The sequence below is a fragment of the Lissotriton vulgaris genome, chromosome 4_1 (assembly GCF_964263255.1).
Source record: "Lissotriton vulgaris chromosome 4_1, aLisVul1.2, whole genome shotgun sequence".
Lineage (NCBI taxonomy): Eukaryota > Metazoa > Chordata > Amphibia > Caudata > Salamandridae > Lissotriton > Lissotriton vulgaris.
This window is the reverse complement of record NC_141691.1, coordinates 895,440,208-895,467,506: the sequence shown is the minus strand read 5'-3', so window position 1 is coordinate 895,467,506 and position 27,299 is coordinate 895,440,208. Positions and strand designations below refer to the sequence as shown.

The following is a 27,299-nucleotide window of genomic DNA, read 5'->3' as shown; positions in this document are numbered from 1 at the left end:
TTTTTTCTACCATGTACTTGCAGAACTTTGCCCATTTCCCTATCTTCCTCTGTTTTCACTTAATTTCAATTCCTCTCACATTCTTCTCTTTCTCTTATTGATTATCAAAGCATAGCCTGCTCTCATATTGCTCCTTTTTATCTGTGCAACCCCCACTGCCATACCCCCAGACACCTCCCCACCCAAAACCCAAGTGAGGAAAAGGGTGGCCCGTGTCTACCTTCCTCAGCCCACCCATGAAGGTAAATGTAGTGTATTTTGTAAAGGTATGGTGCGCTGACCTAGCACCAACTCACACTCTCTTGCTTTGACCTCCCGCTTATTTTAGCCTTATCGAATCCCTAAAACTAGAGCCAAGTATAAAGTGCTCAAAAGTTCTATTCAACAAAGTGAAGTACACCTATATCTACTTGATAGCCTCCCACAACTCATGCCATTCCATAAAATCAGAGATTGTAGAACAAATGCTACAACATGCTTTATGCTTTAAAAAAATTGGTACTTAGCAGCATGTCACAGCAGCTCTCATCTTCTCTCTGATACTAGGCCTGAGAATAACACTGCTAAGGTGTCAAAAAAGTGCAATTACCACAAAGCGCCTAGTGCTTAGTAGAATAGAGATATATGTTCTGTTGCTAACCAGCTGTAAGCAGTGTTACATTAGCTTCATATCCATCAGCAAAGTACTATAACCTGCTAAATAAAAGTGATTGGTGCTTAGTCGCCTAACCTAGAAAACCATTATAAAAAAGCAAGTAATAATTAACATGCTCTGGACAGCCATTAACTCAGTTCCTAATCTCTTACATCTTTTCTAATTTAACTTAGCTTCCCCTGCACCTCCTCTCCATTACTTCCCTTGATCAACACTCACCTGGGCTTCCTTGAGAGTAACACAGAAATGGAATTATCCCCTGAACAACACTTTCAACTTGGATTGTTGGAAAATGGATGCCTGCTTCCCCCATTTTTAAACTGGCCAATCAAGCCCTTCGTCGGCCAGCCACTAATGCTGACATACCTGGAAAAATTCTCACTCATCAGTTAGAAAAAAAACTTTTTTCTAAATCGTTTTAGTTAAGTTGGCTTCTTTTATACAATAATCTGTGTTATTTACTATCATTGTCCTTGGATACTTAGCAACAGCTGGAATCTGTCCAGAGACCCTATGTGCTCGCATTACAGTAAAATCTGCTGGTGCATTCTCCAGGATATGATCCTTTATCATGTTTTCCAAATACATCAACTGGTTTTCCTGCCCATTAATACGTTTATTTTTCTCTGGGATTCCTATGAAACGCAGATTAGATCGTCTCACATGGTTCTCCATTATATCTACTTTAAATTGTGAAGCCAGTAGTTATTTTCGAAGAATGTCGATACCATTGTCCCAACTAAGAGCGATCTCCATGTCTGATACTCTTTGCTCAAGTTCCTAGATTTGTTCTCGAATTTGTTGCACCATTCCTTCGATCTTATCCGACCTATGATGAACTGAGACAATTTCCTGCACCTGGGAGGTTTTACATTCTCCAATTTTGGCTGCAATGGTTTAAAAAAATTGCTGATTGAAGGTTGACTACAATTAGCCATCTCCTTACTTTGCTGCTGGCCTGGCACCCCCGAGGAATTAGCATGATTTACAGCCTGGGGTCTTTCGACGCCAATCAACAGTTCCTGACCAATCCTCTCAAGACTCAGTGTTTCTGTAATGTGGGACAATAAATCCGAGACTCCTCCTACCGCAGTGTTAACCATGGATCAACATTTGGCAACAAAAAAGTATCCACAGAGACTAGGGCCAATCCTGTTTCCGAGTCACATGTTACCGATAATCTTACTTCTTCTTGAAATGTCCGATCCTGTAGCAGTACACTTGCAAAGCCCACACATGACAATAACCCGATTCAAGGCTCCATTCACCCGATTTTTTAAAAATATATAGCACTCCAACAAAGTAGGATTATAAAACTTTATTAACTTTTAAATATAACGAACGGAACAAAAACTGTAAAAACATTTAAACATTTTTGACAAAAAAAAGCAACAATGGTCAGAAGCTGTCTTTTGTGCGAATAGTCCCAAGGCAGCACAACGTGCTGAGTTCTGGACGGCACCCAGGTGATGTCACCTGGGTGCCACACTGGTTTTTGGGATCCTACAATGCAGCTCAGAAAAACAGCGTGGGGCGTCCCGGGTGGTGTGGGGGGAGGCCTCGTCAGTAGCGGTCTGTTATGCGAATAGTCCCAAGGCAGCAGAACGCGCTGAGATGTGGATGGCACCCAGGTGATGTCCCGTAAACTGCCGCACTGGTTTTGGTATCCTACAATGCTGCTCCGAAAATTGGCGTGGGGCGGCCCGGGGGGGGCGTGGGGGAGGCGGCGTGAACGGGCCTCCCCAGGTGGCGGCCATCCAGCTGAGTTGCGCCCGCTCTTGCGGCTACAGCGTCTCGCTCACCATGTAGTTGAGTTGCTCCCACTCTTGCAGTGCAGCGATAGGCGGCTGCCACAGGACTCTTAAAATGGCGGACGGCTCTTCGGTTTTGGGCCTGGTCCACTAAAATGGCCCTGGGACACCTTGGAACTCGGACGCTTGCCTGCTAGGGCTTGGGCTCCATTCTCGAAAGCGTCCCCTCAGCCGTGAAGATTCTACAAAAGTCTTGGGGGCCCTCGACTCCTTCAGGCTTCCGGTGGGGAGCGGCTGCCATGATTGCTCGCGGAATGACCACGACGGAGCCACGAGATGGTGGTGCTCTCATGCTGACGCCAGCTTCAGTCTGAATCATCCAGAAACAAGGTGGGGCTTTCATCGTTAGGGAAAAAAAAATGTTCTAAACCAATGAAAAGTGTTATTTTTAGGTCATATGACCAAGCCTTCCATCTTTAGGAAACCAAAAGTAAAATGAACCAATGAAAAGTTTTATAAACAAGTCACATGACCTGTTATGCGGCATAGGGCTACAAAAAGCGTAGAAAATCCGTTGGCACGTGAGGCGGCGTCAGTAGCGGACCGATGTGCGAATAGGCCGAAGGCAGCACAACGCGCCGAGATCCGGATGGCACCGAGTTAGTGTCCAGCAAGTTGCTGCACTGGTGTGGCTATCCTACAATGCTGCGCCGAAAGTCGGCGTGGGGCGCCCCATTGGCCTGTGAGGTCGCGTCAGTCAGTGGGGGCTGTGCGTCTCCCCCAAGATGGAGGCTCCTTGGCTGCAGTGGAGCGCCCCTTAGCGTTTCACTCGCCGTCCAACTGAGTTGCGTCCGCACTTGCGGCTACAGTAGGCCGAAGGCAGCACAACGCGCCGAGATCCGGATGGCACCGAGGTGGTGTCCAGCAAATTGCCGCACTGGTGTGGCCATCCTACAATCCTGCGCCGAAAGACGGCGTGTCCAGCCGAGTTTCTCCCGCTCTTGCGGTACAGTGACTCGAACACGCCGAGATCCGGATGGCACCGAGGTGGTGTCCAGCAAGTTGCCGCACTGGTGTGGCCATCCTAAAATGCTGCGCCGAAAGTCGGCGTGGGGTGCCCCGTTGGCTTATGAGGTGATGTCAGTAGTGGACCGATGTGTGAATAGGTCGGAACCAGCACAAGGCACCAAGATCCGAATGGCAAGTCCTGGATGTTGAGTGCCATAGTTGAGAGTTCTGAGCAGTGCTTGTAAGACTGTCTGAAGCTTATTTGCACCTGCTGCAGCTTCACTATTGCCCTGGTGTGGCCAAAGGTCGCACATGACATAGGCGGCCGGCTCCCGAGGTCCGGCGGAACTTTTTTCCTTTTCCTTTTTGCTTCTTGTCCCACAATCCGTTTCATCTGAAGACACGACCAGGTCCCTGAATGTGTGCAGGGGGACGTTATTGATTGAATCAAAATGGCGGCTTGACACAAAGCTGACTCAAGCGTTGCTGTTGATGCTATACAGACAAAAATTGGTTTTCAGTTTGTACATTCTTCAGGATTTTTTTTTCCATCCAAGGCTGATTGAGAGTTTGTAGAAAAATGGCTTCAGATTTTCCACATACTACTCTTCAACATTCTTCCTAAATGTAACAATGTGAGACTCACTAGGAGAACGGCTGTTTATCTTTCCTTTCAAAATGCTGCCAACAATATTTTCTGAATGGAAGACACCATCTTGTAGCATAAAGGGCCGAAATGGGTTCTGGTCTGGCCGATGGTTGGTGGAGATATTTTGACTATATCTTGGACCTGCCCGGCCTCGCCCAAAATGGCGCCGGTATAAATGGGACTTGTAACTCCTTGTTGTGTACTGGTTGAACAACCTTGATATCACGAGATATGAATGCAGTTTTGATGCTCATGGCGGGCGGGGACGAGAATTGATTGAATATTTTGACATCCCTATTGATATTAAGTTCTGATGTGTTATTGATTACTGTAGTATTGAAAGTTCGAATTAACGTCACGCATGGTACTTGCCCGCAAATGTATATCTAGATAATTTTTTTGTAAGTGGCCCTGTCGTAATTTAATTACAAAATGTACGTCCACAGATTCCGCAACTGTTAGACACCTTAGTTCTTGCAACCTAATGGCTCGCTCGTTACGTTCCTCTATAATGTAAATGTCTCCTCATCATATACGATTTCAGTTTGCTCCGTGGCCGGCCCACGTGGTTATAGGCCCGTATTTGTATACTGACATTTTCACAAAAAAAGTTTTTAAAACAAAACATGGTAGTAGTATTTACATTGGTAAAGTTTTTACTTTTAGTCACTGTTTTCGAATCAGTAAAAGGCAAGTGAAATAAAGCAGTCCAATTACATGACGGATAAAAGATATAATATGTAGGAACGCAGTAAAGATAAATGGTCAAGGGCAGTTGTGTTTTCCACTCCTGCAACATAAAGTGATCGATAAGAATCTGATAATCAGGCGTATCGGCGATTAAGACAGTAGGCCGAGTCTCTTTTACTCAACGGCTCCGTCATGGAACGAAGAAACGCCCTTTTTCTCGAAAAAGGAATATATTTTACTTGCAGGACAGTTGTAAATTTTCCGGGAAAGTACATTAGCCTGGAATATTATAACATATATGTTTTAAAAAAAAAAGTTCGAAATCAATAAAAAGCGTATTTTTTAGGTCATATGACCAAGCTTTTCATTATTAAAATAACAAAAGTAAAATGAACCAATAAAAAGTTTTATTAACAAGTCACATGACCTGTTATGCTTACGTTACGCGCTGCGCGCCGCGCCCCGGATCACTTCCGGGTGCGCTAACGCGGCGTGTCATATAACGCATTACGCGACAACGTAGGTCAAGAATATAGTCAAAATGTCTCCACCAACCAGCGTTCGGAACACAACCCCTTTCAGCAGTCCAAAAAGTTCTGTAAAATGACAACAGAGGGGACAGGCAACAAGAACCATTAGTCAAAGAGGGGAGGGCAAGTTCTTCTCTACCGGGTCATGTTGGGGCGCTACCGGAACTGATCGAATTGGTAGTCTACAGTGTTTCTGGATGTTTCAGACTAAAGCTGGCGTCAGCATGAGAGCACTACCATCTGGTAGGTCCGTCGTGGCCATTCCACGAGCAAACATGGCAGCCGCTCCCCACCAGAAGCCTGCGGGAGTCGGGGGCCCCCACGACTTTTGTAGAATCTTCACGGCTGAGGGGACGCTTTCGAGAATGGGACCCAAGCCCTATTAGGGAAGCGTCCGAGTTCCAAGGTGTCCCAGGGCCATTTTAGTGGACCACGCCCAAATCTGAAGAGCCGGCCGCCATTTTGAGAGTCCTGTGGCAGTCGCTTATTGTTGCATCGCAAGAGCGGGAGCAACTCAACTACATGGTGAGCGAGACGCTGTAGTCGCAAGAGCGGGCGGTAAACAGCTGAATGGCGGAAGAGGCACAGTGTAGCAAAAGCGGGCGGAATGGCAACTAAAACGGTAAAGGGGCGCCCCACTACAGCATGTCTTCAGGTCAAACGGATTGTGGGACAAGGTCCAGAATAGAAGAGTCATCAAAAGGCAAAAAGTTCCGCCGAACCCCGGGAGCCGGCCGCCTATGTCGGGGGCGATCTCAGGCTAAACCGGTGCTATAAGACTTGGGGAGGGGGTCGGAGCCAAGCGTCTTCTCCGAGTCCGTGCCATCACACCGCCCCTCGGGGGCCTCCGTCAAGCGGTTCAGGGAGGCACCGCATCACATTGTTTTCAAATGCAGTCAGGTCCACAAACGACCCTCACTTACTTTGAGAATAGTGAAGCTGCAGTACGTGCAAATAAGCTTCAGACAGTGTTACAAGCGCTGCTCAGAACTCTGAACTATGGCACCCAACATCCAGAGCTTGCTATCAGAGTTTATGAGTTTCATGCTCGATCGATTGAGCTAGCCGGATCGGGCAACAAAAAGTATAAAATAGTTATGTAAATAGTTATTTAATAAAATGTTTTACCCTGTTTCTTTTCTGGTGTGTTGTATATATTTTTAATATTTGCATAGGGTTTGTCGTTATTTTGGGCGGGGTGGGTGACGGAGCCGAGCTGTTTTGCAGCCCTCATGGTGTGGAGCTGAGTTCATCTCACTATTTTCGTATTTCTCATGAAGGGTTGTTCCTAATATTTCTATTTTAGCAAGGTCAAAAAGAGATCCAATTAGTGGCCTACTGATTTTGCTCGATTACTTTTATTTTTTTACACGATTTTTCACGATTTTTCACTATCTGCAAAGACTAAACAGAGTATTGCGACTTTGTGCTTGTTTGTAAATAGAGAATGAACCAAAGAGAATCAATTGTAAAACAGTAAATGCTTGGATAACAATCAATCAAATGGAGAGACAAGCAGGCACGACGGATTACAACGGGGGTAAAGGCCTGCGTTAACTACTCTTCACTATCTGCAAAGAGAGAGTACTACTAAGAGAAAAGAGGGGGGGGCAGCGTTCAAAGCACATCAGCGTGCATAAACACGAAAAAGTTTTTACCTATCACGTACTTGACATTTGACAGCTTTTGATATTTGCTATTAAAAAACCATTGAAATTCACTGAAAAAACCATAGGTTATAGGCCATATATAGTTAGGAATTTGCATTTACAAAACCTTGAAAATTTACTGAAAAAACCATTGGTTATAGACCATATATAGTTAGGGATTAGCCTTTTCAAAACCTTATTTTACTCACACAAAACCATTGAAATTTCATATATGGTTAGTTCCACTAACTATATATCGCGCACCCGCAATCCACTGCTGATGATGTCACATATTACATCATTCATGACATGCTCAGTGACATCACTGAGCATGTCATAAGAATTGGGGTCCCTTTGATATTTATATTTCGTTATAAAACTTATAACTACTAACTCCTTATATCTCTTAGAAATGGGGATCCCACCCTTAATTTGATTTAAAAGAGATGTTAAAAACAGAAAAAGGTCAGCTTGAAACACCCATGTACACATCTATGGGAATACCATAATTTCCGCTAGCCTTTTCGCTAGCCATATTATTTACTACATCAGCCATTTCCATGGACTCTACTGGCTTATTCAGAGCATGTTATGATCCCTGGTAATTTGAGTTAGCTGGAAAGACCCGAAGTAAACAACTAACTCTTGCTGATCTATTGTCTGTGCTTCTGCATACATTTGTTTAAAGTAACTAATATTTCTGCTATCCTATCTATATTATCCTCAATGGTTCCTGTGTTTGGATCTCGCACCTGAGTAATAACTTGCCTACTTTTCTGAGTTTTGGTAGCCCATGCAAAATATTTACCTATATGCTGGCTTTCTTCGTAAAATTTATGTTGATAAGCCAGACTCCACAGTAATATATTTTAGTAGAAAAAAAATCTCTTAATCGTTCCTTCACCCTCATCCATTCTTGATGTAATACCTTAACAAAGTGATCTCCTGTCATCCCTAAATTAAATGTTTTCCCAGCCCTCTCTACTGTGTTTTATAAAGTTTCAATCTACTGTACTCGCTGCGAATATATCCTAGCTTTATAAGAAATAATTCGGCCCCTGAAAGAGGCCATAAACGCTTCACACACCATACATTTTGGGCAATATTTGTATTGCTCTACAAAAATATCTGCATGACATGTTACATTGCTTTGATTCAGTTTTGGTCCGTAAGCAAAGATTTATCAAACTTGCATCTGGATCTACTTTTTCGAGGAATTCCTTACACTATTACTAGGGAGACTATAAAGTGATAGAAAAATAGATCGCTATATCTCATACTCTCCTCTTTCTAATAACTTAGCCAACTGAAAGAAATCTAGGCACAAAGCTGTTTTAAATATTGAAGAGTAACACGCAAACTGGGAAAGACCCAGACAATGTAATTGTCATGAATCTATTAGGGTACAATCCTCCTTTATTATCTTAATCAGTTTTGTGGCTTTCCGTTTTAATTGTCGCTTATTTTTAGAAGAAGTGCCTAGCCCTCGATTTGTAGATAATTAAAATCGCAGCTCATGACCATGGGTCCTTCCAGGTTCATTAATAAATAATAGATCTTCTCCAGAGCTTTAGTACCATTAAAAATTGGGCCATAGTAATTCAAAACGGTAAGAAATATTTCTGTAACTTTAACCTTTATCCAAATCCATCTAGCTTCCCTATCACAAATTACTACCTTAATCTCCCAAACTCCCACATGGGACAACAATATTCTCTCTCCCCATACTGGCATATTGGCTGAGCAAAATATTACCTCCGGGGAAAAGGACCCCAGCCCTTTCAACAGCGCATAACTATTCTACGCATTTAAAAGGCCATTTAAATTACACGTAATTATCTTTATACTTTGTGGCATTTCTTAACTGTGGCCATCAAGCATGAATCTTGTCCTCACAAAAATTTTCTTTTTTCTACCATGTACTTGCAGAACTTTGCCCATTTCCCTATCTTCCTCTGTTTTCACTTAATTTCAATTCCCCTCACATTCTTCTCTTTCTCTTATTGATTATCAAAGCATAGCCTGCTCTCATATTGCTCCTTTTTATCTGTGCAACCCCCACTGCCATACCCCCAGACACCTCCCCACCCAAAACCCAAGTGAGGAAAAGGGTGGCCCGTGTCTACCTTCCTCAGCCCACCCATGAAGGTAAATGTAGTGTATTTTGTAAAGGTATGGTGCGCTGACCTAGCACCAACTCACACTCTCTTGCTTTGACCTCCCGCTTATTTTAGCCTTATCGAATCCCTAAAACTAGAGCCAAGTATAAAGTGCTCAAAAGTTCTATTCAACAAAGTGAAGTACACCTATATCTACTTGATAGCCTCCCACAACTCATGCCATTCCATAAAATCAGAGATTGTAGAACAAATGCTACAACATGCTTTATGCTTTAAAAAAATTGGTACTTAGCAGCATGTCACAGCAGCTCTCATCTTCTCTCTGATACTAGGCCTGAGAATAACACTGCTAAGGTGTCAAAAAAGTGCAATTACCACAAAGCGCCTAGTGCTTAGTAGAATAGAGATATATGTTCTGTTGCTAACCAGCTGTAAGCAGTGTTACATTAGCTTCATATCCATCAGCAAAGTACTATAACCTGCTAAATAAAAGTGATTGGTGCTTAGTCGCCTAACCTAGAAAACCATTATAAAAAAGCAAGTAATAATTAACATGCTCTGGACAGCCATTAACTCAGTTCCTAATCTCTTACATCTTTTCTAATTTAACTTAGCTTCCCCTGCACCTCCTCTCCATTACTTCCCTTGATCAACACTCACCTGGGCTTCCTTGAGAGTAACACAGAAATGGAATTATCCCCTGAACAACACTTTCAACTTGGATTGTTGGAAAATGGATGCCTGCTTCCCCCATTTTTAAACTGGCCAATCAAGCCCTTCGTCGGCCAGCCACTAATGCTGACATACCTGGAAAAATTCTCACTCATCAGTTAGAAAAAAAACTTTTTTCTAAATCGTTTTAGTTAAGTTGGCTTCTTTTATACAATAATCTGTGTTATTTACTATCATTGTCCTTGGATACTTAGCAACAGCTGGAATCTGTCCAGAGACCCTATGTGCTCGCATTACAGTAAAATCTGCTGGTGCATTCTCCAGGATATGATCCTTTATCATGTTTTCCAAATACATCAACTGGTTTTCCTGCCCATTAATACGTTTATTTTTCTCTGGGATTCCTATGAAACGCAGATTAGATCGTCTCACATGGTTCTCCATTATATCTACTTTAAATTGTGAAGCCAGTAGTTATTTTCGAAGAATGTCGATACCATTGTCCCAACTAAGAGCGATCTCCATGTCTGATACTCTTTGCTCAAGTTCCTAGATTTGTTCTCGAATTTGTTGCACCATTCCTTCGATCTTATCCAACCTATGATGAACTGAGACAATTTCCTGCACCTGGGAGGTTTTACATTCTCCAATTTTGGCTGCAATGGTTTAAAAAAATTGCTGATTGAAGGTTGACTACAATTAGCCATCTCCTTACTTTGCTGCTGGCCTGGCACCCCCGAGGAATTAGCATGATTTACAGCCTGGGGTCTTTCGACGCCAATCAACAGTTCCTGACCAATCCTCTCAAGACTCAGTGTTTCTGTAATGTGGGACAATAAATCCGAGAATCCTCCTACCGCAGTGTTAACCATGGATCAACATTTGGCAACAAAAAAGTATCCACAGAGACTAGGGCCAATCCTGTTTCCGAGTCACATGTTACCGATAATCTTACTTCTTCCAAAGCTTCTGTTCCTATAGTTAAACTCTCTGAAGTTGTTTTTTGATTTTTTCTCAAATAAAGAATCATCTTTGTGTTCTTTACAAACCACTTTAACTGATTTATCTTTTCCCTACTTCTGTTGAGTATATCCAATTGATGATCCACCTCCCCGGAATTACTACTATTCCATTGCTGGGGCTTAAAACTACCGTTCACATTATCCATATCAGATACAGATACACTACCTGTGGAGGCAGCATCTAGGAGAGGTGCAGGTATAGCCAACATGGGGGAGGTTGAAATATCTGTAAAGACTTGTGCTAGCTGCTCCATCATATTATCTGGCGCGCTGCCTTTTTTGCAGAGTTTTTCTCCCTCCTTGCTGCAAGAATGCGCGTTTGCTGCTATTCTTTCCAGCCTTTGGTTTGCTGCTGTGGGACTTAGGGCTGGAGCTTCTGCCCTCCTCAAACCATCTGCTACAGACTCTTGTCCACAATAGTATAGGACATATTGTTTTCCTGATACCACTTATCTGTATATTTTAATACTGGCTACTGTCCTTGGCAGGGTTTAATCTTAGCAGGGTTGGTAAAGAAAAAGGGGAGGGTAGGGAGAGAGCCTTCACAGGAACACTCTACTGGGGAGAGCTAGCCTATTATGTCATCTATACCAAGATCTCCTTACCTCAGTGAGGCACCTGTCGGCTCCCTCCTCATCTCGCTCACTGCTGAAGATCCTTGCCCAAGCAAAATCCTTCCGGATGGCATTAACACCAGGCCTAATCCTGGGCTGTACTAACTTTCATCACTCACTGTGCCACCAAAACGAGACGATTTGCCACAGGGGTTGCTATAGCCTTGGGAAAACCTCTCAGCTGCATAATGCCTCCAGCTTCGGAGTTCTCACCTAGGTAGTGGTTTCCATGGTGTTGAGCATGACCTATAGCGAGGGGGTGGAGCCTAGGAGTACTCAGCAGGGAGTCATGTGGGCCGCTCCCTCACTGCTCAAGCACGTAGTGAGAGCCCATGGTGGGGGTGGCCATTTTATCTGCATTACAAATGAGCGAGGAGGTGGTTTGCAGAAGTTCTGACTGGAGATTTGGAATGAAAACAGATGTTACCGGAGATAGAAATAAAACTGGGAGAACAGCAAAGAGCTTTTACAGGTATGCTAATTAGGTTGTATTGTAAAATTATATTTAGACAAAACATTGTGAGTGTATGAAAGCTGAAGGAAAATGTACACCTTCTAGAGACTTTACTAGAAGAAAAAATAGAAGGGAGCTTAGATAAGAAATTTTGCTTGATGCTATACACACTTTTGAAACACAAAAACGGACTCAAGGTTCCTTGGATCGGGTAATGTTTCCTGATTACAGCACACCTTTCGAGAAAATTGGTGTGGCAAAAGGGCTCATTACATTTACTAAAATCTTCTTACATACTTAAGTAACTGACTGCCATCAAAACCTTTCTTGTGTAACTACTAATATGAATAAATGTGCTGAGCCTATCTGTGTCAGTGCAATGTACAAATGCCTTTAAGCAAACCTATATTAACATGGAACAGTTTTCTAAATGACACAATATTGCTGGTGGTGTTCAAAGTCAATTTAAAATGACATCCACTAGGAGCCATGTTGTTCTTACCAACAGAGATAACCAAAGGAAAAGAATCCCAAGAGACCTAGCCCACTCTTCTTTGGTGGGTAGTGGTGAGGGGTAGCAAATGTCTCCAACAGGGTTAATGGAAATATAGCTGTGTGCTGAAAAGAAAAAATAGGCAATATCACATATTGGTCATCATATTTCATTTTGGTATGTACAGTAGTATTTTGGCACAGTATACAAACAGAGGTACATTTTATAAAAAACCAAAGTCCACACATGGGGACAGTAACTATGCCATTCCTCAGAGGTCCCCCAATATGTGGTCATGTAATTTAAATTGATGTAAAACACATTGCTAATAAGCATTAGTTAATACACATTAGCATCTTTAATGTATCCACTCACCACACAGTGAAAACGAAGTACCAGTGCATGAGCTATTGCACTGATTTTGTAATTTGTCATTAGTTAAATAAAACCTATTTCAGTACACACAAGAGTATACCTTTTGTATGATTTGTCATCCATTCAAACCTCTAAGGATGAAAAGAGGGTAAGCTAATATTGGTCCTCTCATTCTTTTAGAAATTAATATATTGGTTAGACAAGTAGGCACAGCCAGTCGGCACTGGGCGTTTCCCTGGTGGGCTGGATGGGTGGGAGCTGGTTTTGTACCCATGGGGGATGGTTTTGTTTCTGGGGGCTAGTTTTGCAGAAGTGCTGCAATATTGTCCCGCTGTAACAAAAGCAAGAACGATGATTCTCACTAGCACCCATCATCATTTACCCGCCCGCTCCCAGGGCTGGTCGAGCAGCCATCTGCCAGGTCTGGTTCCTGTTCCCAGTCCCACCCTGCAAGTAGGTTACTTTGAATAATTAACCTTTTCTTTGGCTTTGTTGATAACATTGATAGGTCGGGTAATGTAGGTGTTCTACACATTTTGCTGTGTAATTGTTATTATTCATAGGGTAGTAACTAGATGTTCCCAGCGTATCAAGTGTGCTTCACATGGCTTCAATTCTATGGTTTTGCAAAGGAAAATGCGCAATTTGAGCTGTAGATAAGTGTACAACCTGCGGAAGGTTGTTAATTGATTCAGAACTTTCTTATATTGAAGATGTGACTAATATATCCTTCTGAAAAAACATGTTCTGCCCTGCTGAAAGTACTGTTTATTGTCCCATGCTGAAACATGTCAACACCTGTGTCAAACTGTGTTAGGCACTGCTTCACTGCTTTAAATTTGTGATGGAGGCTGAACATAATAGTATAGTAATTAGAAAACGCACTCACTACACAATTTTAGTTGATGGGTTTTTGGGGCACAATAACCTAAGTGGTCTTAACAACTACACACAGAATATTGAGAAGGGCCAACTCAGGGTCCTTATTTTATTTTATTTTATTTTTGTGTTTTATAGAGCGCAAACATGACCCGTGAGGGTATCAGAGCGCTTTACACTGTATACATTGTTGAACAAATAAAATGATTAAGGTGCAGGGACAAACAAGATCAACATGTATGGTTACAATCATCGTGAGGGTCAGAAGCAAAAACAAGGTTCCAAATGTTCTCGTCGTGGGCAGTTGGTGATAAGGGAAGTAGGTTGTCATAGAGTAGCCAGCTCAATGGGGTGGATGCGGGCAGGCCTTAGGCAAGGAATTTACCCATGAGGAAGGTTTATTTCTCATTTTTGAAGCGTGCTAGAAGAGGGATTTTCCTGATGGAAGGTGGGAGAGAGTTCCAAATTCTTGGTGCTACTCCGGTGAACGCCCTGTTGTAGGTTCTTTTTTTTCTTTAAAGGAGGCAGGTTGGAGCAGGAGGTTTCTGGCGGACCTACATCATCACTGTTTTGATTCTGTGTTCATTGAATGCAGAAGCAAATGGGTGGGCTAGAAATATGTAGACCCATGAAGTTACTCTTTGTAACTGTGTACATGAACAAATGAGACCAACTATGACATAGTCGGGGAATATGACCTGGATTGTGGTCAGCGATTCCTACGCTGGCTTGTGAGGTAACTTCTCCTGTCTTCATGCATGCTCTAAGTGAATGAAGATATGTATGTATCTAAAGGAAGCGAATAATGTGGTTGACACAGGTCAATAGTATGAATGCGGATGAATACATTCACTTTGTTGTAGGTACAGTAGCAAAACAATACGTGTATCTGAGTCCTACACAGTTTCTTATGTTTACAAATGTGGCTTAAGTACCTTATTGTGGAAAGATACAAAGGATGCTTCAGAATGTGGGTAATGTGCTGTGAATGTTATGTAACTAAAACAAGCTCTACACCATGAGCTATAAAGAGCAGGATCTCCTAAAGTGTAGGTAATCCTGCAGCAGGGTTTACAGCCAGAGGTGGTATGGATCATTAAGCTAAAATGGCAAATGTCAGATTGGCTGTCTGGATCAAACCCTCCATCACTAGTCCTCTGCCAATTTAGTAGTGCTGCATCACTGCATGTGACCTCCAAACCTCTCTGGCTAGAGCATGATTTAAAATAAAGGTTTTACAGAATCGACATGTGCGTTAAAGCTGCAGCACCCCGGCACATTCACCCAGATAAACAAATAGCTAGCTCACAAGGGAGTGTGCTCAGAGATGGGTATAATCCGAGGTTTGAAACTGGGTTGCACCGCATCCTGTCCAGGCTGTGGGGATGTTGGGATTAGTACATTGCCTGCCGCAATGATATGAAGGTCACGAGGTTGAATTTCTGTAAGAAGAAATCAGCATTTAATCCTTCAGAGGTCCGTAATTTGAGTGCAATTAAATTGGGTAATAGTGTCACATGCTATTTACAGTGCTGAGAAACTAGAATCTTGTAAAAATAACGTTTATTTGGACAAATATAGTCTATTAACCCAACACATACACACAATTCCGAATAATAAAACACACTTAAATGGTTAAAGAGTACTCTTTAAAAAAAAATGTCTGAAGCTAATCACAACATCTAGAAAATCCATATTTACAAATACATTCATAGCAGCTAATCAAAATGAAGTATAAAACACACAAAAGAGGCCGGAGGAGGTTTAAAGACCAGCAGGGGGTGACTCCCCTCTAACACAGTCAAACACAAAAGTGAACCCCTGGGCCTGGAAGTTAAACGGAGTGCAGAGGAGTCCATTTTAAAGGACAGTTTTCCTCACCCACCTGTAGGTGGCATGCTTCATTATAGAGTAACCTTCTCTAAAGTGCATCGTGCACCTTGGAAAGGGACCGCTTTCCAAGGTGCACGAAGCACTGGATACCACCTTAAGTGTGTGCAACCAGGTTAAGGTGCCATTAGCTCACCCGATAATACGGGGAAGACACTGACCAGCAATTTTTGAGTGGTTACCATACCCATTCGCTGGTTGTATGCCTTTCTTACCACCTACTGAGTTTGGTATGCATCGTTATTTCACTTCACTTTGCACATCTGGTCCTAACGAAAGCCACTACACCGCTACGAAGGGTGCCATCACTAGTCTATGACAGGTTGAATTCCCCTGCCATAGCTTAAGGTTTTAATCCTTACCTCTGGATGTCCTATTATAGTTTGTTTTGGCTTACCAGGGAGTTAGTTGTAGCTCACACTCACTTCTCAATTCATTCCCTCCACACCCTGCTCATCTCAAGATGTTAGGATACCTCTTCTTTACACAGAGAAACATCCCTTAGCTTCTCCCTCTCAGTGAGGGGGTTGAAGCCCACACTGCAACTAGGCTCACAGTGCTAGGAGGTTACCCTATGATGAATCATGCCATCTATGAGTGAATGAGGTAAACCGTCCTTTAAAAGGGACTCCCCCACACTCCGTTTAGGTTCCAGACCCAGGGGTTCACTTTTGTGATGTTTAATCAAGATAAATTACCATATTTTACGAACAATGGTTTTACATTTTTTGAACGCCCATTTATGAACATTGGACTATCCAAAGGTAAATGACAGCATGTAGACTAACAATAAAACGCCCAGATACAGATCCCATCTTTAACTTTAATTCTTGCTAGTATACCTAGAACAGAGGACAGTGGGTTAATACCCAACTATAATTTAAGTATCTCTTCTCAAATGATGGTCAAGCATGCAAACCATATATGAGAATAATTCTTCATTCCCAAAAGAGAATAAAATAAACTAGATTGATGATTTCTTCTCAAGATACACTAGATCATTTACTGTTGGAAATTTGTAAGACAAACCTCAATGCCAGTTTCGAGTAAAATAGATATCCCAACGCTAATATTACCAAGTATTGTATATATTTCTTTATATACATTTAACTGATTTACTCCAGCCTTGCCGATTTTCATCCACTTGCTTGTGCCTCTTTCCAGGACAACTGAGGCATGTTTAGTGAACCCTGCAGGAAAAGAAATATAGAAATATTTTCAAATGCACACCAGGGGCTGCATTACAGAACGTGCCCCAGGGGCACAATGAGGCATGTGCGCCCGATTTGCGTGCTCCCGGGGCACGCTGGTATTACAGAAGGCTCCTTTGGTAATGCTGACAACACTGGTGCACGTGTAGCAACAGCGCTTTCTCAAGAGGGCATTCCCTCATTTACATGAGGGAATCTCTTTGCCTCTGCACCAGCTCCCTATTATAGATGCCGTACATAGGGGGTAGTGATGAATGGAGCATCTGAACCAATCAAACACTCACTCCCAGTCAACAGATCTGGGTTTAATCCATCACTGTTCTTTAGCCCACTCTGCCACCCCAGTTCAGACATGGCCATTTGCAAATCAGTCAGACCCTGTGCCTCATGGGAACAGTCCAGCCCGAACTGCCAAGCCATGCCTTCCCTGGACCAGACAGAAGCTTCCTAGGACCGGTTTCTGGCATTCCAGCCGTCTTCAGCCAGGCTTGCTTGAATCCAGTGGCAAAATGAGCAAGGGACTCACGTCTGAGCATACCCTGCCAACTTATGGCAAACAAAGAGGTACAAAAGGGGGTAGTGATGGACGGAGCATCTGAACCAATCACACACTCACACCCAGTCAACAAATCTGGGTGTAATCCATCACCGATCTTTAGCCCACTCGGCCACCCCAGTTCAGACATGGCCATATGCAAATGAGTCTGACCCTGTGCCTCATGGGAACAGTTCAGCCCGAACTGCCAAGCCATGCCTTCCCTGGACCGGAAACAAGCTTCCTAGGACCGGTTTCTGGCATTCCAGCTGTCTTCAGCTAGGCTTGCTTAAATCCAGTGGCAAAGTGAGCAAGGGACTCACGTCTAAGCATACCCTGCCAACTTATGGCGAACAAAGCGGTACAAAAGGGGGTAGTGATGGACGGAGCATCTGAACCAATCAAACACTCACACCCAGTCAACAGATCTGGGTTTAATCCATCACCGTTCTTTAGCCCACTCTGCCACCCCAGTTCAGACATGGACATATGCAAATCAGTCTGACCCTGTGCCTCATGGGAACAGTCCAGCCAGAACTGCCAAGCCATGCCTTCCCTGGACCGGAAACAAGCTTCCTAGGACCGGTTTCTGGCATTCCAGCTGTCTTCAGCTAGGCTTGCTTGAATCCAGTGGCAAAGTGAGCAAGGGACTCACGTCTAAGCATACCCTGCCAACTTATGGCGAACAAAGCGGTACAAAAGGGGGTAGTGATGGACGGAGCATCTGAACCAATCAAACACTCACACCCAGTCAACAGATCTGGGTTTAATCCATCACCGTTCTTTAGCCCACTCTGCCACCCCAGTTCAGACATGGACATATGCAAATCAGTCTGACCCTGTGCCTCATGGGAACAGTCCAGCCAGAACTGCCAAGCCATGCCTTCCCTGGACCGGAAACAAGCTTCCTAGGACCGGTTTCTGGCATTCCAGCTGTCTTCAGCTAGGCTTGCTTGAATCCAGTGGCAAAGTGAGCAAGGGACTCACGTCTAAGCATACCCTGCCAACTTATGGCGAACAAAGCGGTACAAAAGGGGGTAGTGATGGACGGAGCATCTGAACCAATCAAACACTCACACCCAGTCAACAGATCTGGGTTTAATCCATCACCGTTCTTTAGCCCACTCTGCCACGCCAGTTCAGACATGGCCATATGCAAATGAGTCTGACCCTGTGCCTCATGGGAACAGTTCAGCCCGAACTGCCAAGCCATGCCTTCCCTGGACCGGAAACAAGCTTCATAGGACCAGTTTCTGGAATTCCAGCCGTCTTCAGCCAGGCTTCCTTGAATCCAGTGGCAAAGTGAGAAAGGGACTCACGTCTGAGCATACCCTGCCAACTTATGGCGATCAAAGCGGTACAAAAGGGGGTAGTGATGAACGGAGCATCTGAACCAATCAAACACTCACACCCAGTCAACAGATCTGGGTTTAATCCATCACCGTTCTTTAGCCCACTCTCCCACCCCAGTTAAGACATGGCCATATGCAAATGAGTCTGACCCTGTGCCTCATGGGAACAGTCCAGCCCGAACTGCCAAGTCATGCCTTCCTGGACTGGAAACAAGCTTCCTAGGACCAGTTTCTGGCATTCCAGCCGTCTTCAGACAGGCTTGCTTGAATCCAGGGGCAAAGTGAGCATACCCTGCCAACTTATGATGAACAAAGCGGTACAAAAGGGGGTAGTGATGGACGGAGCATCTGAACCAATCAAACACTCACACCCAGTCAACAGATCTGGGTTTAATCCCTTTTGTACTGCTTTGTTCACCATAAGTTGGCAGGGTATGCTCAGACGTGAGTCCCTTGCTCACTTTGGCACTGGATTCAAGCAAGCCTGGCTGAAGACGGCTGTAATGCCAGAAACCGGTCCTAGAAAGCTTGAATCCTTTAACAGATGGCCTGAATGTTTGTATCGAGAAGTACTTGAAATCTTTAATACTCATGAATATATGAATACACAACGTAATCCTATGTAACAAATTAATGGCATGCATACATCGATGTAACCTGCTTCAAATGTCATTAAAATATATGTGCCAAAAAATATACGTCAATAAAAGAAGACCAAATGTGGTGATAAAGATTAGGCTCATTGGCTGGTGACTTCCTTTTTTTTTTAAAGCTAGATGCAGGAGAAACTCATGGCAGACACTGGTCAGTGTACAACCCGGAAACAAAGCATGTGTGCCTTGATCTAGTTTTCAGCTGACAAAAGAAGATGGAGGTTTGTGCACAGAACATGTTCAGAAGGTTGATGGATGTTCCTCGTGTTAGCCACTGAGCGCACCCTCTTCCATATTCAGAAAATGGCGAACTGTAATCCCCATTGATGCATACTTATTAGACACCAGCAAATACACAATGTCTGTACGTTTTCCATGATTAAAACAGCATGACTTGAGATGAAAGATGAGGAATACCTAAACAAAATGCAGGAAAAGTGATAAGGTCGTAAAAGGCTATTCAGTAGCATACGAATCTCATTTAGAGTTTGGAGGGAACTGAAAAGCTTCAAGCCTTTAGAGGAACCTTTAAATACGGAGTAGGATCCATCAGTTGAATGTGTTCCACAATTAGAGACGACTCCTCCCCTACGGCAAAGGAATGGCTCCCCACTGCTCTTCCAGCAGTGGAAAAAGGAAGAATACAATGATAATAACTTGACTCGTATTTTTCCAGTTTACAGGGTGGGCGGTGCTAGGCAGTCGTCACAGCCAGCAACGGGAGGAGTGGTGTGCAGCGTACGTGTGCATGATAGTTTGGCAACCCGTGATGCGCACTTTGCATGTTCTCTCACCCATGCTGTATAACATCCCCAGGCCCCAGTTCCTTACTGAGCAATGAACCACAGCGCTCAGAGCAGTCTCAACACTGCTGTAAGGCAGCGTTGTGATTGGTCAGGGGAGCCTGGGTGCTTTGGGAAGCCAGGAGCAGAGGGAGAACGGAGGAGAGACTGCGGCCGCCCTTCCGCAGGTAAGTCTTCTTTTATATTTTCTTTGCTTGGTGTTTTTTTAAACCCCCTCCCCCGCTCCTATTTCCTAGCAGCCACCACTGTCCACAATACAATGCCTAATGGTGAAGAAAATTCGGCAGGTGGTTTCTGCTCAAATTAGAGTTTTTTCCCAAACACTGGACACTTTTAATTGCTCTCTCAAATCTAAATGCGATTCACTGAGAAACCTGTAGGGTTAAGCTCTTGGATACTGTTGCTGCACAAATGAAGAATATATATTTGTCTTCTGAAAGTATAGACTTTTTGGATCGAGACCAACTGGGACTTGTTAAACATATCTAGAAAAGTGAATTAATAAAAAAATGCCTATGCTAGGGAAAGACGAGATAACAAGCTGAACATCTGAAAAGATTTCCCTCCTCTAATCTTGGTACTAATTGCATGAACCTGACATTTTTTCAGCACGTCACTCAGAGTGATTCATTGCAGACTGCCTACGCAGCAACTGCTGTCTCACTCACAAATTCCTATGTAAGAACTAACTCACAGTGGCATTGCTTGAATTCAGCCGCATCGTAATGTCTCTTCTCACTTTGTCCCTGAAATGTCTCTCACTTTGACATATTTTCAGATTCTTCAGGTGGTAGAAACAACTAAGTACCAACAAATATGAGAGTGCTGAGGTTTCCCACTAAACAGGATGTGTCGGAACGCTGTCCTCCCAAGCCTTCTTGACTCCGCCAGTTTACAATAAACAATAAAACACATTCATCACAATTGCAATGAAGATGTGAGTGATTAACCACTGCAGTGAATTCTTGTAAAGACACTACCCTTTAATAATATCTCAATTCATTAATTATATGTGCAGTAACACTGAAAGTTAAACAGGAACAAGCACACAGGTCACAATACATAATAGAAATTGTAATATTTTGAAAATACAGTGATAAAGCCAATACAATGGATACAAATACTATACATGTAAAATCAAAAGAAGTGGAAGAGTTTTGTTGAGACAGGGGGTGGGGAGGGCAACACCAAAATTGTTGTGAGACCATCACCAGTACTGTACTGGACAAATAGCCCATATGGCCGAAAAAGAAGAAAGAAACTGCAAAAGTTGGAGGGAAAGTGTCCAATTTGATTTGATTTAATTTGACTTCAAGAAGGGATCTTACAAAGCAATCTTTCGGTCCTGACGAAAGCCATCGACCCATATGGCACAAAGTTGGCTGAAACATGTTGACCTGGTTCTTTCAAAGATAGATGTGAAATACACCTAATACCTCTCTTTTCACATCCCACATTTTTAACCATAGCACTACCTTTGATCTTCTTAATAAAATAAGTCCTTTCTAAAGGTATGAGGTAATTTAAACATTTTATCCTCACAAGGTGGATCATATATGGTCTCAGATTTAAGGAACAATCCCTCCTGGTGGAGGAAAAGACCCAATGATGTAATGATCATTGGCTAAGTATGCCAACGGGAGACATGCCTTTGGCGGAACAGCACGGTTGAGGGTCTCACAAAATGTTGGTGTTGCCCTCCCTATCCCCTGTCTCAACACAACTCTTCAACTCCTTTTGATTTTACACAATAATTTAAGGGAAGTTGAGTGAAACTTTAACTTCTCCCTATCGTCCTCTTTTGATTTTTGAGATACAGTTACTATACACAATCACAATAACTAAAATATTCCAAACCCTGGACTACTGAAAACAGAAAGCACAAACGCAGAACAATGCAGTTCTTGTAGGAAAAATGTGTGATTCACACAGTGTTAGCAAACATTTCTGTATCGTATGATCTTCATTGATAGTCTAAAATGCTGAATAATTTTCCACTTTCTGCGCCAACCCCGGAACACCTTTTCACATAATGTTCCTAAATATATTGACATTGTAGAGTGTCATAATTCAATATTAATTTCTAGAAGAGAAATGATGTGACACTGTCAGAGATGCCATTTTCTTTATGAATTCTGGAAATGTTGTAGAGCAATGATTAACGTCTTGAGGTTACATCCTCTGTTATGAAACAACTGTGTTTCCCTGTTGAAAGAGGGATCAACAGCTAAACATCAAAGTTAACAGAACTCTCCATCAAGAAACACTTTCTTAACTTCAAGACGATTGGCAACTCTTTCAACTTCAACTCTAACGGTCTCAAAGGCGCGTTCCCACTCACTTCTGCCGAGCACTCAGTCACATCAACATTTGCATCTATGACTTGGAAAAAATATAGGTCTCAGCCCCCGTTGACAGTGAAAAGAGGCTTGCACGACATTGAATCCTTCTCCCTCGACGTTGAGAAGAAACCAAGTCGTGCTATCTTCTTCTCCAGGATGGTATGGATCACCTTCTAACCATTCTACTGCATCATAAGATTCCAGTGAACAAGGTTTACAAATGGTTGAAATTCAAGGTACGGCTTCCTTACCAGTTCATCCTTTGAGACCAATAATACCTTGTAAGATCCTTTACAAACACATCTAGAACCATTGGTTCTTCCATAAATCAGAAGGGTTTCAAAAGAAATTTCCATGTCCTCAATTGGAAAATGGAAGTCCATTCACCAATTCCACCTACGCCACACAAATATTTCTCTAATAGAAGGGATAGATCTTACTCTCGATCTAGATCAAGATCACTCTACACAGTCTCAATGCACACCTCCTATACTCCAACATCACAATTACAGTCACATTCTAGAATATCCCCTGTAGACAGTATTCTAACATTCCAGGATGTCTTAGAGTGTCTACTAAGTTAACGATCACTTTGGTCACTCTTTTTAATCAGCAGTGTCTGTTATTCTTGAAACGCTTACATCCAACAACTGTGTAGGCAGTTACTCCCCAGCGTCTAAAGAAGTAGAAGCCTACCAAACAAGACCCTGACTTTCTTAAAACTGAACCAAATCCTGACTCCATCATTGTAACAGCAGTCAGAAGAAAACATGCCTTAAGCTCCAGAATCCACTACTCTATCAGACAGGGAAAGCATAGAAATGAATGCCACAGGAAAAAAGATATGCGGTACAGTTTCACCCTTCTAATAAACACCAGTGCAGCACCTCTCCTGGGAAGATATCACAGAGAAATTTGGGTCTGTTTGAAATTCTGTGTCTCTGAATTACCATCTCATAGACAAGATTTTTTTAGATATGGTTCAAGAAGGTTTTTTAGTGTCTAATCAATCTAAAAGTGCTACATTTGATTCCTTGAACTCTCAGCAACAGCACATTGTCACGGACGTTCTTTAAGGAGGTCATCATGGCTTTGTTTATCCTCTTTAAAACCTGAGGCACAGTTAGAAAATTGCAAATGTATCTCTTTCAAGTTCCCTATGCTTTAGACAACAGCCTGAGAAAGAGATGGTTATGATATAAAAAGTAAGCAGAAACATTAAAAGTTGTAGGCTTAGAGGAACAGAAAAAAAATCTTTATAAATCACCACAAGACAAGAGATAGATGGTATTTCTATCAGAGGGTTCAAATCCCTAGAAGGCCATAAAAGCCTCAACAACAACAGAGGATTTTTCAAAGGATATGAAAAAAGAAAGACAACTCTCCCAAAATATTCCCATACCATAAGAAGAAACTCTTCAAATAACAACAATGGTATTCTGAAACTCCCCCTACAGTTTCCCACTCCTATTGGGGGAGAGGTGAGACTATTTCTGGAAAAGTGGGAAAACATACCTACACACAGGTACTAAAAATCATTCACAATGGATACTCATTTTCATTCCGAGCTGTTCCACTACTAGTTGCATCAAAACCTCTACGAAACTGTTTACTGTCCGATCTACAATAGAAAATATGTGTATAACTCCAAAAACAGGTAAGAAAAGGTTCCATTAAACAATCTCAACGAAAGGACTATACTTAATGTATTTTCGTGTGATAAAGAAAAGCAAATCCAAGCAATTTTGTCTGATTCTAAATCTTCAGTTCATAAACAAACTTATCACCAAAGGAAGATTCAGAATGCTGACTCTTCATCAAATCTACCTGCACATAAGAAGATTCAACTGGCTACGTGCAATAGATGTGCAAGATGCATAATTTCACATCCCAGTTTCGCTTCCACACAGAAAATATGTCAGATTCCTAGCAGGGATCAAACACTATAAGTCTGCTGTACTTCCATTCAGTCTGAAATCAGCATCTCAAATCATCTCAAAATGCACAGCAGTAGTCGCAGCTCATCTGAGAAAAAGAAAGATCATTGTTTACCCATATAATGATGATTAGTTAATAAAGGCAAATTTCAATTCAAAAGTAACACAAGGCTTCAAGGTCACAATGAAGTTGTTGACCAAGCTACGCTTCAAATCAATCTAAACAAATCGATACCAACACCAGTACAATACCTGACGTTTTTGGGCAGTCTCATCAATCCTAGGATCCATGGCATCCATCCTATTTATAGTCCCAACGGCAAGATCGTTCATGAGACCTCTTCAACAATGCCTCAAAGATCAAGGTTCTCAAGAAACAGGTGACTGAGAAGACCATATTTACTTTGCAAACGCAGCTCAAGAATCTCTGGCTGTGTGATCCAAATCCCAAAATTCGCTCTTTGGAGTTCCATTTCATAAGAATCTACAGATACAGACCATAGTCACGGATGCCTCCCTTTCTGGAGGGGGGGGGGGGGCACACATGAACAATCTAATGATTCAGGGTCTATGGTCAGACAAAGTGAAGACTTATCCTATAAATCTTTTAGAACCGAAGATTTTCTACCATACCTCTCATTTGGAGAAATAGTGATTCTAGCAGACAATACACACAGTGATGTATTACATAAAAAACAGGGCATAACAGGATCAAGACAATTGTCAGTGCAAGCTCAAACAAACTGACTTGGACATTAGCAGGAGATTGTCACTCATAGCATTCCATATTCCTGTAATACAAGATGTCATCATGAAGAGAATCAAAAATGGATGTTCAACTATGAGGTAATACAAGATATCTTGGTAGAATGGGGTTCTCCAACATTAGACTCATTTGCCATAGCACGGAACAAAAAATGGTAAGACTTTACATCCAAGGCACCGGGCAAAGTCAGTGGGAAATGTCCTTTTAATCAATTGGAAGACTCCATTTGTCAATGCTTATCCACAGATACCATTAATACCAATAGTTATTCAAAAATTATGGAAATCAAACCTGAACATGATTCTTATAGCACCCAACTGACCAAGGCGATAGTGGCACCTTCTTCAACTCTCCTTGAGACAACACAAATGACTACCTCTCAAATCAGACTTTAGGACTCCTAAACTGAGAAAAATCCTAACTTTAAGACTTTCGGTATTCACAGAAGGCATTTAGGCGTCCTAAAGTTAGAAGTCCTCAATTTACTACTACTAAACTGAGAAAATCCTAACTTTAAGACTTTCTGTATTCACAGAAGGCATTTAGGAGTCCTAAAGTTAGGAGTGCTATCTTTACTACTCCTAAAATGAGAAAAATCCTAACTTTAAGACTTTCGGTATTCACAGAAGGCATTTAGTAGTCCTAAAATTAGGACTCCTAACTTCTGTGAATACCGAAATGAGTAAATGCCTTCTGTGAATACCAAAATGGTAGTAAGTTTAGGATTTTGTCTTAAGTTAGTTCTGTGAATCGGGCCCTATGTTTGCAATCATTATTTCATAACCGTTGCACATAATGGGGCCTATTTATAGACTGCATTTTGTAGTATGTTTATTAGCACTACAGTAGGACTACTTTTGTCACTAAAGTACATAAGGAGGTCTCCACTTCAGCCTCTAATATCTTTTCTATGAAGAGATCTCTGCCCTGACTGAGAAGATCTCCTCACATAAATGCCTACATTTTAGTAGGAAATTTCTGAGGAACAATGGGGCTAGCTGGAAAATGGGGAATACTTACTATTAAAAGGGAGGGGTTTTGGTAGGAATAAAGAAGGGGTTAAGGGATGATTCGGGAAGGGCTTAAGGAGATACATTCACTCACCTGCAATAAAGTAGCCAATGCTTCATCACAAAATGCACTTCTAAAGTTAGAACAGCCAAAAAGGACCAAAAACAGCAGTAAATGTACTCCAACGTAACTTGGAGCAAGGCCAGCTTTAGCACTGATGGGGCTGGGAGCGGAAATCTTTTATGGCACCTCCCAATTACCTCCTTCTCCACAGATTCAATCACAACAACCCTTGAGAGGTGCTCCCCACAACCTCTCTATCACATGCATTTCATTTGTTTTATAGCACTTCTCATACCAGTGTAGGATGTCAGAGCACTTTACATCACATACACATTATATAGAGACAATGAATCATAGGTGTATAAATCAGTCTGTAGGAAATATTACATAAGACAATGAGGATTGCAAGGTGCAGGAATCACATGTGCTCCATGCTAGCAGGCAGTATATTTTACAAGTGTTTTCTCTGGAGAAGAACAAACTCCGGATTTGAAAAGTTACCACAATGGTTGGGGTTGACTTTATTAACCCCTTGCATGCGGGGCTCATTCCCCCGCTGTGCTGGGGGAGGGGGCGTGCACAGCGCCCCGGAGTTCATGACGAGCTCAGCTCGTCGTGAGCCATGGTGGTCATGTGCTCATGACGAGCTGAGCTCGTCATGGCCACACCCGTTTGTGTAGAACGTTCGCACAGCAGGGGAATTAGCCCAGCGTGCGAGCATTCCAACGGTCATGACGAGCTCAGCTCGTCATGAGCACATGAGCACTGTGGCTCATGACGAGCTCAGCTCGTCATGAGCGTTCAAGGGGTTAATAAGAATGAATTTCTACCCAGAAAACCCCTTTTGAGCAACACTGGAATAATGAAAGACTGAGTAAAAACATAATTTTCTAACCTATATCATGCAGTTTGCCTGCCGCTCTTTGATGACAGGTCACAGGTCATTGTGCTATATTAGGATTGTAACTTATGAGCTACAAGTACCAAAAGAATATCTGTGACAAAAGCAGCAACTCACTGAGCTAGCCATATAAAATAAATGTGATCTTCATGGTACATGTTCTCTGCAGCAGGCATATTAACCCTCAGTGCTACTTTATGATGAGTCAAAACTGCCACTAGACAAAACTCGATTTACAAAACAATGGTCCTTGACTATCGATCAGGAAACAAAC

The 27,299-nt window shown here is 42.5% G+C and overlaps 1 protein-coding gene across 1 annotated transcript in view; it reads right to left on the bottom strand.

Annotated features, from left to right (window-relative positions):
• ADTRP (androgen dependent TFPI regulating protein) overlaps positions 1–27,299 on the bottom strand; it is a 474,195-nt gene that overhangs the window by 218,274 nt on the left and 228,622 nt on the right. The window contains exon 4 of the mRNA XM_086966878.1: positions 12,317–12,432. Coding sequence (XP_086823004.1) covers positions 12,317–12,432 — 116 coding nt within the window. The remainder of the gene's footprint in view (positions 1–12,316; positions 12,433–27,299) is intronic.